Source organism: Sus scrofa, chromosome 10, assembly GCF_000003025.6.
Source record: "Sus scrofa isolate TJ Tabasco breed Duroc chromosome 10, Sscrofa11.1, whole genome shotgun sequence".
In the NCBI taxonomy this organism is placed as follows: Eukaryota; Metazoa; Chordata; class Mammalia; order Artiodactyla; family Suidae; genus Sus; species Sus scrofa.
The window spans coordinates 47,914,507-47,931,735 of record NC_010452.4 but is presented as its reverse complement, the minus strand read 5'-3'; the positions used below and the strand labels follow the sequence as shown (position 1 = coordinate 47,931,735).

Here is a 17,229-nt window from a genome sequence, read left to right as displayed (position 1 = left end):
TTTGGGCCGACAGATGTACTTCAAGCTTAACAGATGCCTTTTTTTCCCTAGGAATTTTTCAATAGGGAAATTCACAAGTTTGGGTATTAAAGATACTATGAGGTTACATAAGTTGTATTCCACATGTTGACTATTCCAAACACAGCTGTCTGAGATTTTTTTTTTACTAATTATCTAAAAGTCTCGGCAAATCTACTTCTCTTACTGTATGATCACACCAGCTGCTTTCTTTCAAGAGGCCAATTAAAACACTGTGGGAAAACAGACCCCATTAGATCAAATGCTCTAATACTGATTTAAAACCGAGCTTGCTTTTTGCCTTGCAGTAGTAAAACCACTTATGTAAGTGCAAAGCAGTGATACTAAGTAGACTCTAAAATGTGATTTTATAGATTGTTGCCTGAGATGAATCAACTTTCAATACTGTCTCTCAGCTGGGCAAGAAAATAATGTTGTCATCTTTTTAAAGATAGCGATCTACACAAATGTTTATGTTACTAAAAAAGTCTTTTAGAAGAAAATCAGCCCTTTGTGTGCTTTTCCTGTTGATCTTCTAAAATTCTTCCTCTGATGACTGCCTAAAAGGCATCATCAAGTCTGACAGCTAAGAAAAAAAAAAAAAAAAAAGCCAAAACACCAAAACCCCACAACACAAAAACCCTACAAAGGTGGAATTTTCAGATGCCACTGAGCCAAATTTCATTTACACTGATTCACTAATGCTCTTCAAAAAGGCAGAACAGATTTCACAAAGAGAACAACAAAAACAACAAAACTCAAGAGGGTACTTTTCTTTTTGCACAGAAATTTCCTTTTCTCTTTCTAGACAAGTAAACACACATGGTCCCATGGTTAAAATATTAAAAGATCTTTCCTTTTGTTTTGGCTTCTAACTGCTTTTTTTTAGAAACCCCAAACCAGGTAGTCTATGCAATTTTTCTTCAGGACAAATAAAAACTGCAGTTCTTCTCCTAAGATGTAGATAAATATCAATTTCCTTTTCTAAGGAAGGACTGCTATTCATTCCTATTACTGGAGTAATGCGTTGCTCTATTTCTAAAAGTATTATTATTATTACTATTATTTTTAAGAAGTAGAATTAGAAGCCTACAGGCTGATATATTAGGGTCACAGTCAGCCTCTTACCGACCACGGAACTCTGATAATGGATATTCTCTCACTTGGGACCAGCCTTTGACTTTCTACATATGTCACACAGACTGACCCCTCATTATTCAATCACAGCTTCGCTTTTTTTCCTTTGGTGGCCGTGTGGATTTGGCAGAGAAAGCCTGCAGATAAGGGGCTGCCTTCCATCACCTCCAAAATACAGGACAAGCTCTGCCTAACACGTAAACAAAATGCGAGTCACAGCGCTTCACATGGGACCTCGTTAATAGTCTGCCTTTTCTAGGTGCTGTTTGCTTCCTGGTCCTAATAATTCTCATGTCAGCAGAACCCTGCTTTAATGATCAGCATCAGTACACCTGGTTCTCGGTAACAAAGACCAACAGACGATCCAGAGTAACTGGGCGATACCAATCCGGTTTCAGTAAACCCTGTTAGCAAAAAATTCTGCGTAACAAACTTTTTTTTTTTTTTTTTGGTCTTTTATCTTTTTAGGTCCCCACCAGCAGCATATGGAGGTTCCCAGGCTAGGGGTTGAATCAGAGCTGTAGCTGCCAACCTACACCACAGCTCACAGCAACGCCGCCGAACCCTTAACCCACTGAGCGAGGCCAGGGATCAAACCTGCGTCCTCATGGGTACTAGTCAGGTTCGTTAACCACTGAGCAGGAACTCCCAGAGGTTTTTTTTTTACTAGTCTCTGTTAATGTACGGATGACTCTTGATATCAAAGGAGGTGTGATTTGGGAATTCATGTGCTTCAGCATTAAGTATTTTTAATCCATTCACTGATTTGGTAAAATGTTGCTTAAAATGATTTTTTCCTTCTTGTTTTGGTGGCCCACTTTCAGAAAGGATGACAGAAAGTCAGACAATTCTTAGAATCTGAATATGGAGATTAACCACTACGGATTTCAGTTAAGGTCCTTTTGAGGGAAAAAGCAAAAAATCGAGTTTAAGCAATACCTTGCTTAGTTTAGCGTAGCCATAAGTCTTCTATTAAATTAGAAAGTAACTATACGATTTAAAAGTCCTTTTTTGTTTGTTTGTTTATTGGTCTTTTTTTGGCCACCCTGCAGAATATGGAAGTTCCCAGGCCAGGGATCGAATCCAAGCCACAGCTGTGACCTATGACATAGCTTTCGAAATGCTGGATCCTTAACCCACTGTGTTGGGCTGGGGATTGAACCCGCATCCCTGCTGTGGCAGAGACACAATCCTGTTGAGCCACAGTGGGAACTCCTGAATGTCCCATTCCATTGACTAAATGAGGTGTTCCCTGTATTGATCTTTTTAAAGACGAGAATATTATTTTTCTATAGCAACCCACTGTTTTTCAAAAAAAAAAAAAATTAAGAAAAAATCAGAGCTCCGACTTAAGTCACTGCAGAGTTTGTGTGAATAAAGTATGTATAAAATCTGAGAAGACGTGTTAGTTGATTAATGCTCAGAGTGATTATCAAAGGAGAACTTGTTTTTAAAACTGTGCTGGCCCTTCTCAAGCTAATATTTGCCTCTGGAGCTGCCATGAAGAACAGTTCTCAGGTTATTCAACTGTTTCTTAACAGAAACGCCAACTCTACTGATTTCCTGACTATTGATGGGCATTTTATATACCTCTATCTGTCTATAAATATATACATATATATCTATACACACAGACACACTCACACATACCCCCCTCAATGTACCAGGAAATGAAATACGATGACCACATGCTATGCTAAGGAAAATAACGCAAGGGAGAAAATATTATTTTTAGATAAGACTATTTCCTCAACCTTTAACGGTATCTTACAAATTTGTGCACCATATGCTAGAATATGAAGACGGGTGACATCTATTTCTTCCTACAAGGACAATACTCCCTTATCTATCTATACCTCAACTCATTTTCTTTCAGCAACACTGGATCCACGATTTCATTGTCAAGTGCAATAAGACAAGGAAGTGAGCTTTTCTACTAACTGGCAAGGAAAGGGGGTTATGTAAGAATAAGCCTTCAGGGGTCTGCTGTGCAAAAAACAGTCCAAAAGGAGAAATAGAATAGCATGTGAGTTTCATCAGCAAGAGTGGGGATGACCGTACTTAGCTCTCTTTCTATTAAAATATATCGGCCCTTCCGACTTCTCTCTTTTGTAAAAAAGAATCCTTCTCCTCTTGCACATTATGGAACCTGCTCCTGTACTTTGTAGGTTTGTAATACTCATTCCACATAAATGTAATCTGTATATGTTCACTGAAACGTGAACATACAGGATAAGAGCAACCTGGGCAAACCAGCCTCTTAGGAAGGCAGAGATGCAGGAGCCTCAGGCTAGGCAAGATTTCCTTTGCCTTTTGTAGGCGACCATTAGTTTAAAAGCTTATCTGAAGCTCTCAATTCTAGAAATCTCAGAATTAAGTCCTGGACTATGCGGAATATAATATAAAAGGCTTCCCAAGGGCTCTCTGTGTTCTAAGCTGACATGTTATTAATGCTGTTCAGGAAAACGTATTCTTTTTGCAGGGTATGCACAGAGGTCAAAGCCATTCAGTTCAATACAATTCAGGGCTGTAGTGTCGGGCATTAACCATTAACAGCGCAAAATGAACTTTCTCTGATACTAAATTGCGAGAACGGGACGTCTCAAAGGCTTGATGTTCAGCCACCAAACCACATGCGGTCAACGTCAATGGTGTGGGGATTCTCCCAGATGTGGAGGGAAGAGGCCTCCTCAAGGAATTTAGGATCCTTGCTCTTATCCCCGAACTTCTGCCCGCTCAAGCACACTGACCCTGGGCTGGTACAGAGAATGGATGTTTATCAGGGAATCCCATCTTCCGTGATGTGATTTGGACGCTGGGAGGTAAACTGACCTTTTGGATAAGGTATCTGACCTCTCTCTTCCCCTACCAGCTATTTTTCACCCCCGACAGCTGCTGCTACAGACAAGACCGCGAGGGAACACTTTGACAAATGGACCCAAACCAGGATCCTTTGTTTCTCTAGAGCCAACAAGCTGGCATTCCACAAGCTCGTTAGGGGGCCGTGAAGAACTGCAGGCCAGGCCTGCCCTCCCCCCCACCCCCAATTATCCATGCCCGTGGCCCCACGTTCTCATGATCTGCTGGGGCCACATGACGCTGCTCCCAGCTCACATTCCATCCTGTCCCGTCACTCTCAACAATAAATAATATGAACAGCAGGGTTCAGAGCTGGCAAAAGAAAAGGGGGCAGGGGTGGGGGAGAGAAAATGTCTTCAAAGTAGACCAGACGAAGGAATCCGCTGGATCTGTGGTTGGTCAACCATTGTTCATGGACCTCTACAGAGATCTTTACAAGTAGGTATGAACCTGCACTTATCAAAAGCCCCAGATTCCCATACCAAAGGAAGGACATAAAGAACTAACCAAGAAAACCAGAACAAAGCATCATTTCTAGATCCTGAAAACCCTTCACTCAGTCCATTTGGTCAACAGTTGTTGGCCACCTACAATGTACAAGGTCTCCTGCTAAGGCTATAAATAAACCTTCGCCCCCCCCCCCCAAAAAAAATGGATTGTCTCTGTTTCACAGCAAGAACTTGGGAAACCAAAATAAAAGGGTCCTGGAGGTCACTTTATGCAAATAACCATACTGATCTGGAGAGACTATATTTTAAAATCAGGGGTTAGCCCACCCTTGGCTTGTTTTTTTTCTGTGGCCTGTGAGCTAAGAATGGTTGGGGAAAAAAAAAAATGTAAGAAACAAATCCTAAAGGGTTGGGAAAAAAAAAATCAAAAGACTATTTTGTGGTCCATAAAAATGTCTATGAAATTCAGATTTCCGAGTCTATAAATAAAGTTTTATTGGAACGCTGACAACACATCTGCTCACCTGCTGTCTCCAGCTGCTCTTATACTTAGAAAGGAAGAGGTGAGGGAACGCAACAGAGACAGAGTAGCCTGCAAAACCTAAGTATTGACTGTCTGGCCCTTTCCAGAAAATGTTTGCTGACCTTTGTTTTAGATGGTAGAAGATTTTTTTTGCTTTTGCTCAGAAATTTGCAGGGAGCAGAGAGAGGGCCACTAAGACATGAAAAACCAGTCAGCATGGACTTGACAAAGCTGGACCAGTAGAGGCAGAGGGGTGAGTGAAACAGTTCAGGCTGCGTGGACTGATCAGATCCCCAAAGATGGGAGAAAACACCCAGGTTCCTTCATGGAGCACAGGTACGACCTGTGTCTTTTCTTCGTGCCAATTTAGCTAATTTCCTATCAATGGGCCAGGGATCCTACACCCTGAGGGTGTTTTCTTGGACATGTCTCTAGACCTCGATTCTAAAGAATGGGCTCTCTGGACCCCCCCTCAGGGGAGTCCAATGAAACAGAACCTGGGAGTGATGTCTGCCTTGGAGCAGATGGTCCTGTTGGTGGATGGTTATAACCCCCGGCTCTGTAATGTCTCCAGGACTAACCAGGAGAGACTGGAAATTCAGCCCCACTGGTCAACAGGCTGTGCTTTACGAAAAGAAGGATGAGATTGAAGTTTGAGATCTCCAGGGTCATTTGAGTGGTGTACCGTCTTCCCGGCGGTTAAGTCTGTTTATATTCTCTCCTAATGTAATATCCAGACAAGGAGGGAAAAATAGAAGTGGGGTATATATAACACTTTCATGAAAGACACCTTCCTATGAGCCAGCATTTTGTCCCTTATGGGTTGGGGACAAAACAGGAGAAAAAAAAAAGATGTCCATGTCTACGGAATTATCTCTAGTCAACTTCATACCATCATGATGATTCAAGGCTCCACCAAGACGCCCAGGCACCTGGACAGACCTCAGTACAAGGGCCACATGTGAGAGTAGGTTCTAGTCCTGGCTTGTTAGTAATATCCAGGCTTTTCATTTGGTGCAGAAATCCTCCTGCTATTACCATGTTTTCTCTGCCAGCTGTACCTATTTCTTTCTTCTGTTGTTTCTCTTTTTTTGGCCAAGCCCGAGGCATGTGGAAGTTTCCGGGCCAGAGACTGAACCTGCGTCACAGCTATGGCAATGCTGGATCCTTAACCTGCCGTGCCACAAGGGAACTGCTGATGTGTCCATTGGTAAGTTGGGAATTGGATTTCATTATTAATATACAATTTTACTCAACGGCCCTCTTATGAAGAATGGACAGAATCGTTTCTTTTAAGAGAGATGCAACAGAATACATTTTTAAGCCAAAAAGTTTTGTAAACTCACCTAGAAAAATCTCCCTTTGCCTCCTGCGGAAGAAGAAAAGTCAACATCAGGGAAACATTGTGATGCCACGTTACAGTCTTCAAAATACAATGTACAGTCCCGACCACCCCTCCACTGAATCAGCCCAAGTGACAGACTGCTCTTCTGTCCTATCTGCTACAGGAATAAAATCAAGGAAGGACATGGGTATTTACCACTGGAATATGAGATGCATAAACGTTTGCAAGTTATATACAAAGAAAGTCATTCCATAAAGACAAGAGGAACGCTTCCACTTCTAAACCCGGGTCTAACTTTTTGCAGTTTAAAGATGATGAGGTAGGGCTGTCTGGGTGTCTCTGTCTTGTGTTACTTTCACTTGTTTTGTCTTGTATTGTGGGCTATTTCCTGAGGAGACAAAAGGCTTTCGGAGGCAGGGACCATGGAACCTGTAATGATTCTAACATAATGCCTGGAACATAGTCGTTGTTCAGTAAATCTTTACTGAAGGAATAAACAAATGATATCATTTCAATTTATCCTGCTAGCGGTTCTAATCTTGCCCTCGTTGCTAATATTCAGTAATACCTCTTTCTGCATAAGCTAAAGGTCTTTTTTTTTTCCCTCCTCTTTCGTGACTATGATGCTCCTGGCAATGAATTCCTGCTTTTTACTTGGCTTTCTCCAGGGACCTGGAGAAAGGGGATCAATGAATGATCTCCGTTTCCCCCAATTTCAGATTATACACACAGTTTTCCTTTGCAGAGAAATGCTGTTTTAAAATTCTGGAGAAGAACAGAGAGAATAGAAAAGACCCTGTGAACAGCCACGGTATAGTTTGCCCAGCAGCTCTTTCCTGGCTTGTGGATAAAAATAATTAAGGAATAAAGAGCCAGTGGATATAGCAACGGCCATGGACAAGCCCTAGGCCTCTTTTTTCCCCCGGTGCATGGCCCTGGCGTATTCACATCTTTGTCTGGGGAGACAACTTACCTGTAAAATATAGGAGGCTAATTCAAACACCACTTCGCTGTCAACATCAATCAGCTCCTGAAAGGCAAACCAACAAGGAAGGTAAGTTTGGTACCCGAATGACAATTTCTTGATGATCTCTGGCCCCGAAGAGGATGGTCTTCCTTTTCTGAGGTGTTCCCCAGAATCTCAGTATTCTAAGGAGATCGTCACTGAATTACGTGGACACAACTGCTCCCTGCTGTCCTTTTTACAGCTCTTAGCCAGAATGGGCCCAGTGGTCTTGGGTCTACACGAACACTCAAGGGCATCATCTTTAACTCTTCATGAGAAATCAAAGAACGTCCCCAGCCTTTCACCAGTCTGTTAATCTGCTTCATGGACGGAGTAAGGTCACTTGATAACCAACTGCCTTTTCTTTGTAAACTTGACTTCAGAGCCAGGAGTAAGGCTTTGTGGAAGAAAAGGTTATAATGAGATTGTGACTCTTTAGATTAAAATTAAATAAGGAGTTCCTGTTGTGACTCAGTGGTTAACAACTCCCGACTAGGAACCAGGAGGTTGCGGGTTTGATCCCTGGCCTCACTCAGTGGGTTAACGATCCGGCGTTGCTGTGAGCCGTGGTGTAGGTTGCAGACGCGGCTCGGATCCTGAGTTGCTGTGGTTCTGGGGTAGGCCAGTGGCTACAGCTCCAATTTGACCCTTAGCCTGGGAACCTCCATATGCTGTGGGAGCGGCCCTGGAAAAGACAAAAATAAATAAATAAATAAATAAAATTAAATTAGATAAAATGAAAAGCAGAGTTTTCCAGTTGCCCCAGCCACATTTCTTTCTTTCATGTACTTAATACTTCAAGATAGCTGTTGGTTACCATCGTGTCAGAGCATGTCAATCCTTGTGGAAGGTTCTATTAGTCAGCACTGATTGAGGATCTTTTTTCTTTTTTTGCTTTTAAGGGCCACACCCACAGCATATGGAGGTTCCCAGGCTAGGGGCCTAATCAGAGCTACAGCTGCTGGCCTACACCACAGCTACACAGCAACGCCAGATTCGAGCCATGTCTGTGACCTACATCACAGCTCATGGCAATGCCGGATCCTTAACCCACTGAGCGACGCCAGGGATCGAACCTGTGTCCTCATGGATCCTAGTCAGATTCATTTCCTCTGAGCCATGACAGGAACTCTGCTTTTTATGTAACAGCTTGACTGAAGTGTAACAGATACAGAAAGAAACAGCACATTTAATGGCACAAATGAACCTATCTACAAAACAGAAACAGACTCACAGACTTAGAGAACCGACTTGTGTTTGCCAAAGGAGAGAGGGAGGGAGTGGGATGAATGGGGAGTTTGGGGTTAGTAGATGCAAACTATCACACTTAGAATGGATCAGCAAATGAGGTCCTACTATACAGCACAGGGAAGTATACTCGGTCTCCTGGAATAGAACATGATGGAAAATAATATGAGAAATAGAATATATATGTGTGTATGACTGGGTCACTCTGCTGTACAGCAGAAACTGACACAACACTGTACATCAACTCAACTCTAATGAAATAAACTGCATATTTAATACACACAATTTGATGAGTTTTGACAGGCAAACACCTGTGATGCCATCACCATGCTTGAGGTAATAAACATCCATCACCTCCAAAAGCTTCCTTGTGTCCCTTTGTATGGTTTTTTTTTGGAGGAGGGAGGACAGGTAGCAACGTGTAATATGAGATCTACCCTCCTAAAAAAATTTTAAGTGCATGACTCTGTATTTTATATACAGCTCAGATCTAAAAGACAGAGGGAAACCTGAAGTCCACCAGCATGCAAAGATAATAACTAAACTGACAACGTACCTTTGTTGTCAAGGTCAAGTCAAAATGTCCACCTTTCTTGTCTCTCCTTAATAGTATCAGATCCTACAGTGAGTAACTAGAGTATAGACAGTGAAAGCTAAAGGAGTTCCCACTGTGGCTCGGCAGGTTAAGAACCTGGCATAGTGTCCATGAGGGTGCGGGTTCGATCCCTGGCCTCGTTCAGTCAGTTAAGGATCCGGCACTGCTGCGAGCTGCAACACAGATCACGGACAAGGCTTGGATGTGGCGTTGCTGTGGCTGTGGTGTAGGCCAGCAGCTGCAGCTCTGATTCGACCCCTAGCCTGGGAACTTCCACATTCTGCAGATGTGGCCCTAAAAAGCAAAAAAAGAAAATGAAAGCTAGGACCGACGTAGACCCAGGTGGCACAGAACAGAAACTGAAAAACCATCCAAGAACTCCCCAAAGTCACGAGGTTCAAGTAGCTGTGATGGGGCTGGAAACCCTCCCAACTTCTTGTTGAGCATCTGACCTTCTGCAGGGGATCCGCTCCCCAGAGTCAAGCAGGACTGAGTCTTGGCCACGGTCACCTCAGAACCACATCTAGCATCACCGGTAGCTAAGAGGAGAGTCACTTTTCTTTGAATTATAAACCAAACTCTGATCCATGGATTTTCTAATTATTTTTGTGTGGTCCAGAACTGTGGCTTCAAACAATGCATTGAAGCCAGCCTGTGTCTTTCGAGGGAAAGATATCTCACAGGCTCTTTTGGGCTTAGGAACTTCAAAGATGGATAAAAATGTCTGCCCCCCAACCATCCTGGAGTGTGGGCTAGGAGAACTAACGAGAGATCGGGAAGAACCGAGGACAATACTTTTTTTTTTTGTCTTTTGTCTTTTTAGGGCCACACCCACAGCATATGGAGGTTCCCAGGCTAGGGGTCGAATCATAGCTGTAGCTGCCGCCTACGCCAGAGCCACTGCAACGTGGGATCCAAGCCGTGTCTGTGACCTGCACCACAGCTCACGGCAACGCCTGATCTGTAACCCATTGAGCGAGGCTGGGGATTGAACCCGCAACCTCACGGTTCCTAGTTGGAATTGTTTCCGCTGCGCTACGACGGGAACTCCGAGGACAATAATTCTTTATGCTTCCCCAGCTTAAGGAGGTTTATGGTCGCTGTAATTGGTACAGACTGTCAGGGCTGGGATGTGCAGGAATGTCTGTAATGACAGTCCTGGGATGACCAAGTCCCATCAGGATATAAATCATTTAATGGTGCACAAATGACTGAACAGAAACATGTCCACGGTTTTCACAATGGATCATTTCTACTCGCACTCTGTGCCTTTCCATTCCCACTGATCAACTTCCTAAAGTGGCTGGGCTGTACCCGCCAGCATGTCGGTATGTGCTCTCTGTTAAACATTTACACCAGCCTTGCAGGCAATGGTCAACGCTGGGCTAATAGTTAACTTCCTAGGCAAGGCATCGAAGGGGCAACTCAAAACCAAACATCACGAATAACTCTGTTAAGTGTGAGCATCGTTTTCAGTTCAATATTTGACTCATCTGCTAAATGGAAACATCTTTGGGGGGAGAGGGCAGAGGTGGGAAGGCAGAGGGCAGTCTTTCTCTACTTAACCTGATTTTGCACAGCCCACTCTGCAGTTCCAGGGGAGACTGCTGCACACTGATCATGGGGCCAACATTAGCTGCAATGTACCACTGTTCAAAGTCGAGCTACAGGAAATGCTCAATTAGACATTGAACTTGATGTATCCAAGTTCTCTTGCACCATATTTGTCCTCTGGGTAAGTGGGAACTAGCACCTCTAACTGGGGTGAGTTTTCAACCTTCTCTGACCTTGACCATCTCCCAGAGAGGATGTTAAAACCACTAAGAGTCAGAACGTGGCCAGTAAGAGGGAAACAGTGAAGAAGGAGGCGGCCCAGACTTTATCACTCTTGCAAAATCTGATGGGAAAGAGGGTGCAGGATGACTTCTTACAGTTTCTATTTAACATTTATTGACTTCAAGAATTGGAGTTCGTGTTGTGGTTCAGAGGGTTAAGGATCCGGTGTTGCTATGGTTGTGGCACAGGCTGGCAGCTGCAGCTCCAATTCAACCCCCAGCCTGGGAACTTCCATATGTCACAAGTGCAGCTGTAAAAAAAAAAAAAAAAAAAAAAAAAAGAATTGCTGCATTGTTTGTCTGTCCTCAGAGGATTCAGGTCAGAGCTCTAAATGGTGTTTATAAGAACCAATCTTGGAACGGAGACAGGGAGGAAGAGATTCTGCTAATGGTGAAGAACAGACTTCCCTACCTCGCAGTGTCTGCCTGGCTCCCTGATGCCTCCTGCTTACAATACCTTCTCCCATTTATACCTGGCCCTCCCAGGTAATGTATCTTTAAATTTCCCCTGCAATGGGATGGAGCTCTAGATGCCCTGTCCATGCCACACACCTCCTGCTGCACCCCAAGCCCTGAGTCCTGAGCACCCCATGTAGAGGAGTGAATGGATGTTTCCAGAATCCACCTGCCACAGAACATTCCAAAGATATCTCCGTCTTTCCCCCAGCTGGCTTCTCTCAAACCCAGAGGCAGAGCTTCTTTCAAGTGTTTCTGCTCCAGCAGAGCAAATGAGCGGCACAAGGCCACATAGTGTGTATGTGGAACTCCCATGCATTTCCTGGGGGGCTGGGTTTCCCCTTGACCGAGGATGAAATGGGGGAAGGATGGGGACCAGAAGGCCCTTCAAGGAAGTGGAAGTTTCCCATCTGGCACCACCCATGGGCTGGAAGTGTCACTGTCCTCTGTGTCCCCAGGACTCTGAGAGCCATTTGAGAAGGGGTGTCGGCGGGTTGTTTGCTGAGCCGGAGTCTTTCCTGGGCATCACGGTGGTCTGGTGGGCATGGAATTATTTTGCATGATATCATTTTATCTTGAGACCCATTGGTACGGGGGGGGGGGGGGCGTCGCTGACAGAAGGGAAAGTGATGTCACAGAGTGAACGCGGCCGTCTGCTGTGCTTACTCCTGCATAACACGTCCTGCTTTCTCTGATCTTGGGCAACACCGTCTGGAGAGACCAAACGTGGCAGCCTGCAGCGCGCGCCTGTGTGTTCAGACATGGCGCCACTTCCTCGCCTTGGCAGGTTTCATCCCAGGTGATGAAGGTGCCGAAGGAAGAAGGCTGAGGTCACTGATCAGCAGCGACATGGTTAACAATATTCTCGGAAAGATTTCCATTTTGAGGGGCTCCAAGTGTGTCAACGAAAGAGCCCCAGGAGAAGCCCAAGCGGCAGGTGTTATGGACATTCTCCAAAAGTCCTGAGGACGGGGCCAGGGCGTGGGGGGTGGGGGGCACGTCATATTTCCTGCTTCCAGGGCCCTGGGGGTGGTCCTCGGCCTCAAGCCGGCCTCTTAATGCAAAACATTCCTCCACGGTCAGGGGTAAGCGAGATTCCAGCTTTCACGGGAGATTAATGAGAGCATTAGAACAGAAAAGATGATGCACCACCACGTGGTAGATTGAGAAGATATCAGGGAAAATGACCTTTGCAAAGTTCAAGGAGAATGGCCTGCAGGGCTGCCCAAAGGTTTTCCTAAGAAATCACCACCCTAACCATCTTCCTCTTCGCGCATAGCGCGTCTGAAGATGATGGTTTCTGGCCATCCTTTTTACAGTCTGTTTTTTATTTTTAAATTTATTTTTATAATTATACAATTAATTTATATATAATTATTTTGTAATCATATAATTAATTTATATATAATTATTTTATAATTATACAATTAATTTATATATAATTAATTATAATATATATATTTGCTTTTTAGGGCTACAGCTGTAGCATATGGAAGTTCCCAGGCCAGGGGTCAAATTGAAGCTGTAGCTGCCAGCTACACCCAGCCACAGCAATGCCAGATCTGAGCTGCATCTGTGACTTACGCCACAGCTCCTGGCAATGCCAGGCCCTTAACCCACTAAGTGAGGCCAGGGATGGAACCCGCATCCTCACGGACACTATGTCAGGTTCTTAACCTGCAGAGCTACAGAGGGAACTCCAGGTCTTATTTTTTTAAAAGAGGTGGGCAGCGTTGTGGTCTACATGTGTATTTACCGGTCACTGTGTATGTCATCCGAGTGGGTTGCGATGCCCAGCTTCAGCTCCCCTGTGCCTTTGTGACTGTTCCATGTTGCATAATTTGTTACAGCTCTGAGGGTGCCCCCAGCAACGAGGGGCTAGGGTACAGGACGAGGCTGATGTGATCTTGCACAATTCCTCTTTCTCAGCCCTCAGCCAGGTTCCATTGGTCAAGTCACTTCATGTTTGTCTGCAGCACGTGTTTATCTGGGGTTCATGTTTGTCAAGCAAGCCCTCGTTCACTTTGTGGTGCGAGCATTTCTCTCACCGTCCACTGCATACAGCTTGTTTCACGAGGCAGAGGCCTCTCTCCTGTGCAGGTCACGGGCACAGCCCAGATGATGGGTTCGAGTGAGTCTGCCTCTAGAGGGTTGAAGGCAAAAGTCCCCCTCGTTCCTCCTCCCTGTCCTCTCTCTGTCACGTGCGCACACACGCAGAGCTGGCGATCATCAGTCTAGGCGATACGGACTGGGGTTCTATAAGGCTGAGACTAATGTTGATATGTTGGTTCCTTTGTTCTGTGAGACTTGAGTCTGGGCCTTTGTTTTTCTCATCTTCAGATGAGATGATATCATCTGCTCATTAGCAAATCTCTTTGAAGACCTTGGATAAAGGTTGCTGATTTCGACTTCAGCAAGAGTGATGGTATTTAGACCTAAGGAGCAAATGTGGCCCAGGGGTGACTGTTTGAACTTCAATAACGTGTGAAGCTCTCCGTTCAATGGGAACATCTTGGAAGGGAAGGCTGGACAGGGACACCCCCCCCCACCCCCCCACGCCAGCACACATAAAGGGGGAATGTTAAGCTTCTTTGTTATGACATGGTCTGCTCTCCGTGGGTATGTGTAGGCTCGGAACGTGGTAATTTCCCAGGAAATATGCAAACCCTTGCTCCCTGGAATTGGAAAGTAATCAACTGGAAACAATTTACTGAGCACTGACCATACGCCCAGGTCGGTGACAGGTCAATGGAAGGTGACTGTAAACAGTTTTAGTTTACTTCATGTGTAACTTAGGGACAAATGCTCAGGCCGATGCTCCCTCCAACCTAAGGAGACACATCTCTGCCCACCCTGAGACAGGGACATGGGTCCTGCTTCTCTGGTTTTTGTGGTCAGACAGATGAAGTGTTGAGATCAACCGCTGAAATGTGATGGACGTATTGAAAGAGCGGACGTCGACCGCTTCCGTTCAAACATGAGATTCCTAACAGCGCAGCCAGTTATTCTGGCCGGTCCCTCACTTCAGCCACCTCAGGCCATGTTAAGTATCAAATCACTCCTCTGAGGCCTGAGGAGCCCTGGAAGCTGGAGTTCAGAGTTCTTTATGTCCCTGACAACCTTCAGCCCTCTAATCTCATGGACTCCTTCATTTTAAAAATTGAAAAACACGCACATTTCGGAAAAGAACATAAAAAAGAATATATATGGATGTACAACTGAATCACTTTGCTGCACAGCAGACACTGACCCAACACTGTAAATCAACTATATTTCAAGTAAAAATAAATTAATAGGAATTCCCATCGTGGTACAGGGGAAACGAATCCGACTAGGAACCACAAGGGTGTGGGTTCGATCCCTGGCCTCGCTCAGTGGGATAAGGATCTGGTGTTGCTGTGAGCTGTGGTGTAGGCTGGAAGCTACAGTTCCAATTTGACTCCTAGCCCGGGAACCTCCATATGTCGCGGGTGTAGCCCTAAAAAGCCAAAAAGAGACAATAGTAATAATTATAAAAAATTAGTAAATAAAATAGAGGTTTTTGTTTGTTTTTTTTTTTGCCATTTCTTGGGCCGCTCCCATGGCATAAGGAGGCTCCCAGGCTAGGGGTCCAATCGGAGCTGTAGCCGCCAGTCTACGCCAGAACCACAGCAACTCAGGATCCGAGCCGCATCTGCAACCTACACCACAGCTCACGGCAACGCCGGATCCTTAACCCACTGAGCAAGGCCAGGGATTGAACCAGCAACCTCATGGTTACTAGTCAGATTCATTAACCACTGAACCACAATGGAACGCCAACAAAATGAAGAGTTTTTACGCTTTTTTTTTTTTCTTCCAGCCACACCCTTGGCACATGGAAGTTTTTGGGCCAGGGATTGAACCCGAGCCACAGCTCTGACCTACGCTGTAGCTGCGGCAATTCCAGATCTTTTAACTCACTGTGCTGGGCCAGGGTTCATACTTGCACCTGCACAGCAACCCAAGCCGCTGCAGTTGGATTCTTAACCCACTGAGCCACAGTGGGAACTCCCAGGGTTTTTACTCTTAAAAAAAATAAGCTACAATGATATAGCATACACATGGGAATATAGCCAATAGTTTACAGTAACTATAAATGCAGTATAATTTTTAAAAGTTGTGAATCACTATATTGAATGCCTATAACTTCCATAATATTTTTTTTTTCTTTTGTTGGCTACCCCAAGGCACATGGAGTTCCTGGGCCAGGGATCAGATCAGAGTCGCAGTTTAGACCTAAGCTGTTGCTGTGGCAATGCTGGATCCTCAACCCACTGCGCTGGGCTGGGGATCAAACCTGTGTCCCGGTGCTCCCAAGATGCTGCTGATTCCATTAGGCTACAGTGGGAATACCAATAAAAACTTTTTTAATGCAAAGAAAGAAGAAAAAAAAAAAAAAAGCCCTGGTATTTTATGGCTTAGCCTTTGCTGTTTGCAAAGCATTTGAAAGTTTATCAACAATTTTGAAAATGTCTAACAGAAATCTCGCTTTGTCAGTGGAGAACTCCAAGCAGGCAGGAGTCAACCCTGAAGGTGGGGGGAGAGCTGAGTTTAGAATCACATCCACCCACCATTCCCTCTAGTCTGACAAGTCCACTGCCCCCCTCGCGGCTGACCGATGGGCCTCTCCAGTGGACACTGGAAGCTATATCCAAAGAGAGAGGCGACCAGATGGAGAGCTTGGCAGGAAAGCTCTGCTTCCAGGAAACACACATCACCCCAGGCTGACTTCCCCTGGGGTCCCTCAGATCCAGACACACATCTCTAAATGAGTTTCAGCCACCCTTGGTCATAAGTTTCCTTTCCCTCCTCGACTGGTCCCCTTCGTGAGTCAAAACACAACAGAGATGCTGCTGGAACAAGTGGCCACGTGGGGTGTCTGTGACCCAGTCCAGTACTTCCTTCTGCTCCCTCCTGATCAGATTCTAACTTTCTGCAACTTGGACAGATTCTGACTGTAATTTCCTGCTCTTTCGGTATAAAGTCAGGGACCGTAAAGCAAGGAGAAGTGAGCGGGAAATTCACTGAGTTAGGCTTTCTGTTTCCTGGTGAAGGAAGAGTAGGGGGTGGGGGCTGGCACGCGTGGTTGGGGGAAAAATGACAAAACAAAGACACAAACGAAACAAAACACCCTTCTCTACTTTTGTGCTGTTGAAGAGAACAGAGGTTTGCTCTCTGGAGAAGATGCACAGGAAGCTGGAATGAGGTGAACTGAGATCTCAGGGACGCAAAGCGGGTTACATCGCAATGGAGGCCACCCCCTCCCCCAGACCCTGGAAGTGGGAGGGGACATCCTCGAGGGAAGTAAGACATGACATCCTCTGGAGACAATGCATCACCACGAGAAAAAAACACCAAGCACTGATGCCTGGGGTTCCCACTGAAAGAACCAGCTCTCCTCCGGGACACTCCACAGGGATGGTCCCAGGGGTTTGACCGACTCCACCTGGGCACTCGCAGCTTTGGAGTGAGGCCCCTCTTAAATGTGGCTGGAACGCTTCCTACAGGCAACACGGAGACCAAAATCAAGAAACAGGAAAGAAATAAAGAAATCGGAAGAAACAGCAAGCACACAGAACAGGCAGGATAATTACTAGGATTGGAGGGATGAGCCTATTAGGTTCAAAAACAGTAATAGGATTGTAAGTATACAAAGAAAAATCAGATAATGTGAAGGAAGTCTTGGATATTCAAAACATGATGGCAAAGGTTGGAAAGTCAAGAGAGGAGATTAAAG

General features: G+C 45.1%; 1 protein-coding gene across 15 annotated transcripts in view; it reads right to left on the bottom strand.

Moving 5' to 3' along the window:
• FRMD4A (FERM domain containing 4A) overlaps positions 1-17,229 on the bottom strand; it is a 664,082-nt gene that overhangs the window by 117,213 nt on the left and 529,640 nt on the right. For all 15 annotated transcript variants that reach the window (XM_021064221.1, XM_021064222.1, XM_021064223.1 and 12 more), the window contains 2 exons: positions 7,305-7,361; positions 6,333-6,355 (listed from right to left, as the gene is read on the bottom strand). In XM_021064221.1, coding sequence (XP_020919880.1) covers positions 6,333-6,355; positions 7,305-7,361 — 80 coding nt within the window. The remainder of the gene's footprint in view (positions 1-6,332; positions 6,356-7,304; positions 7,362-17,229) is intronic.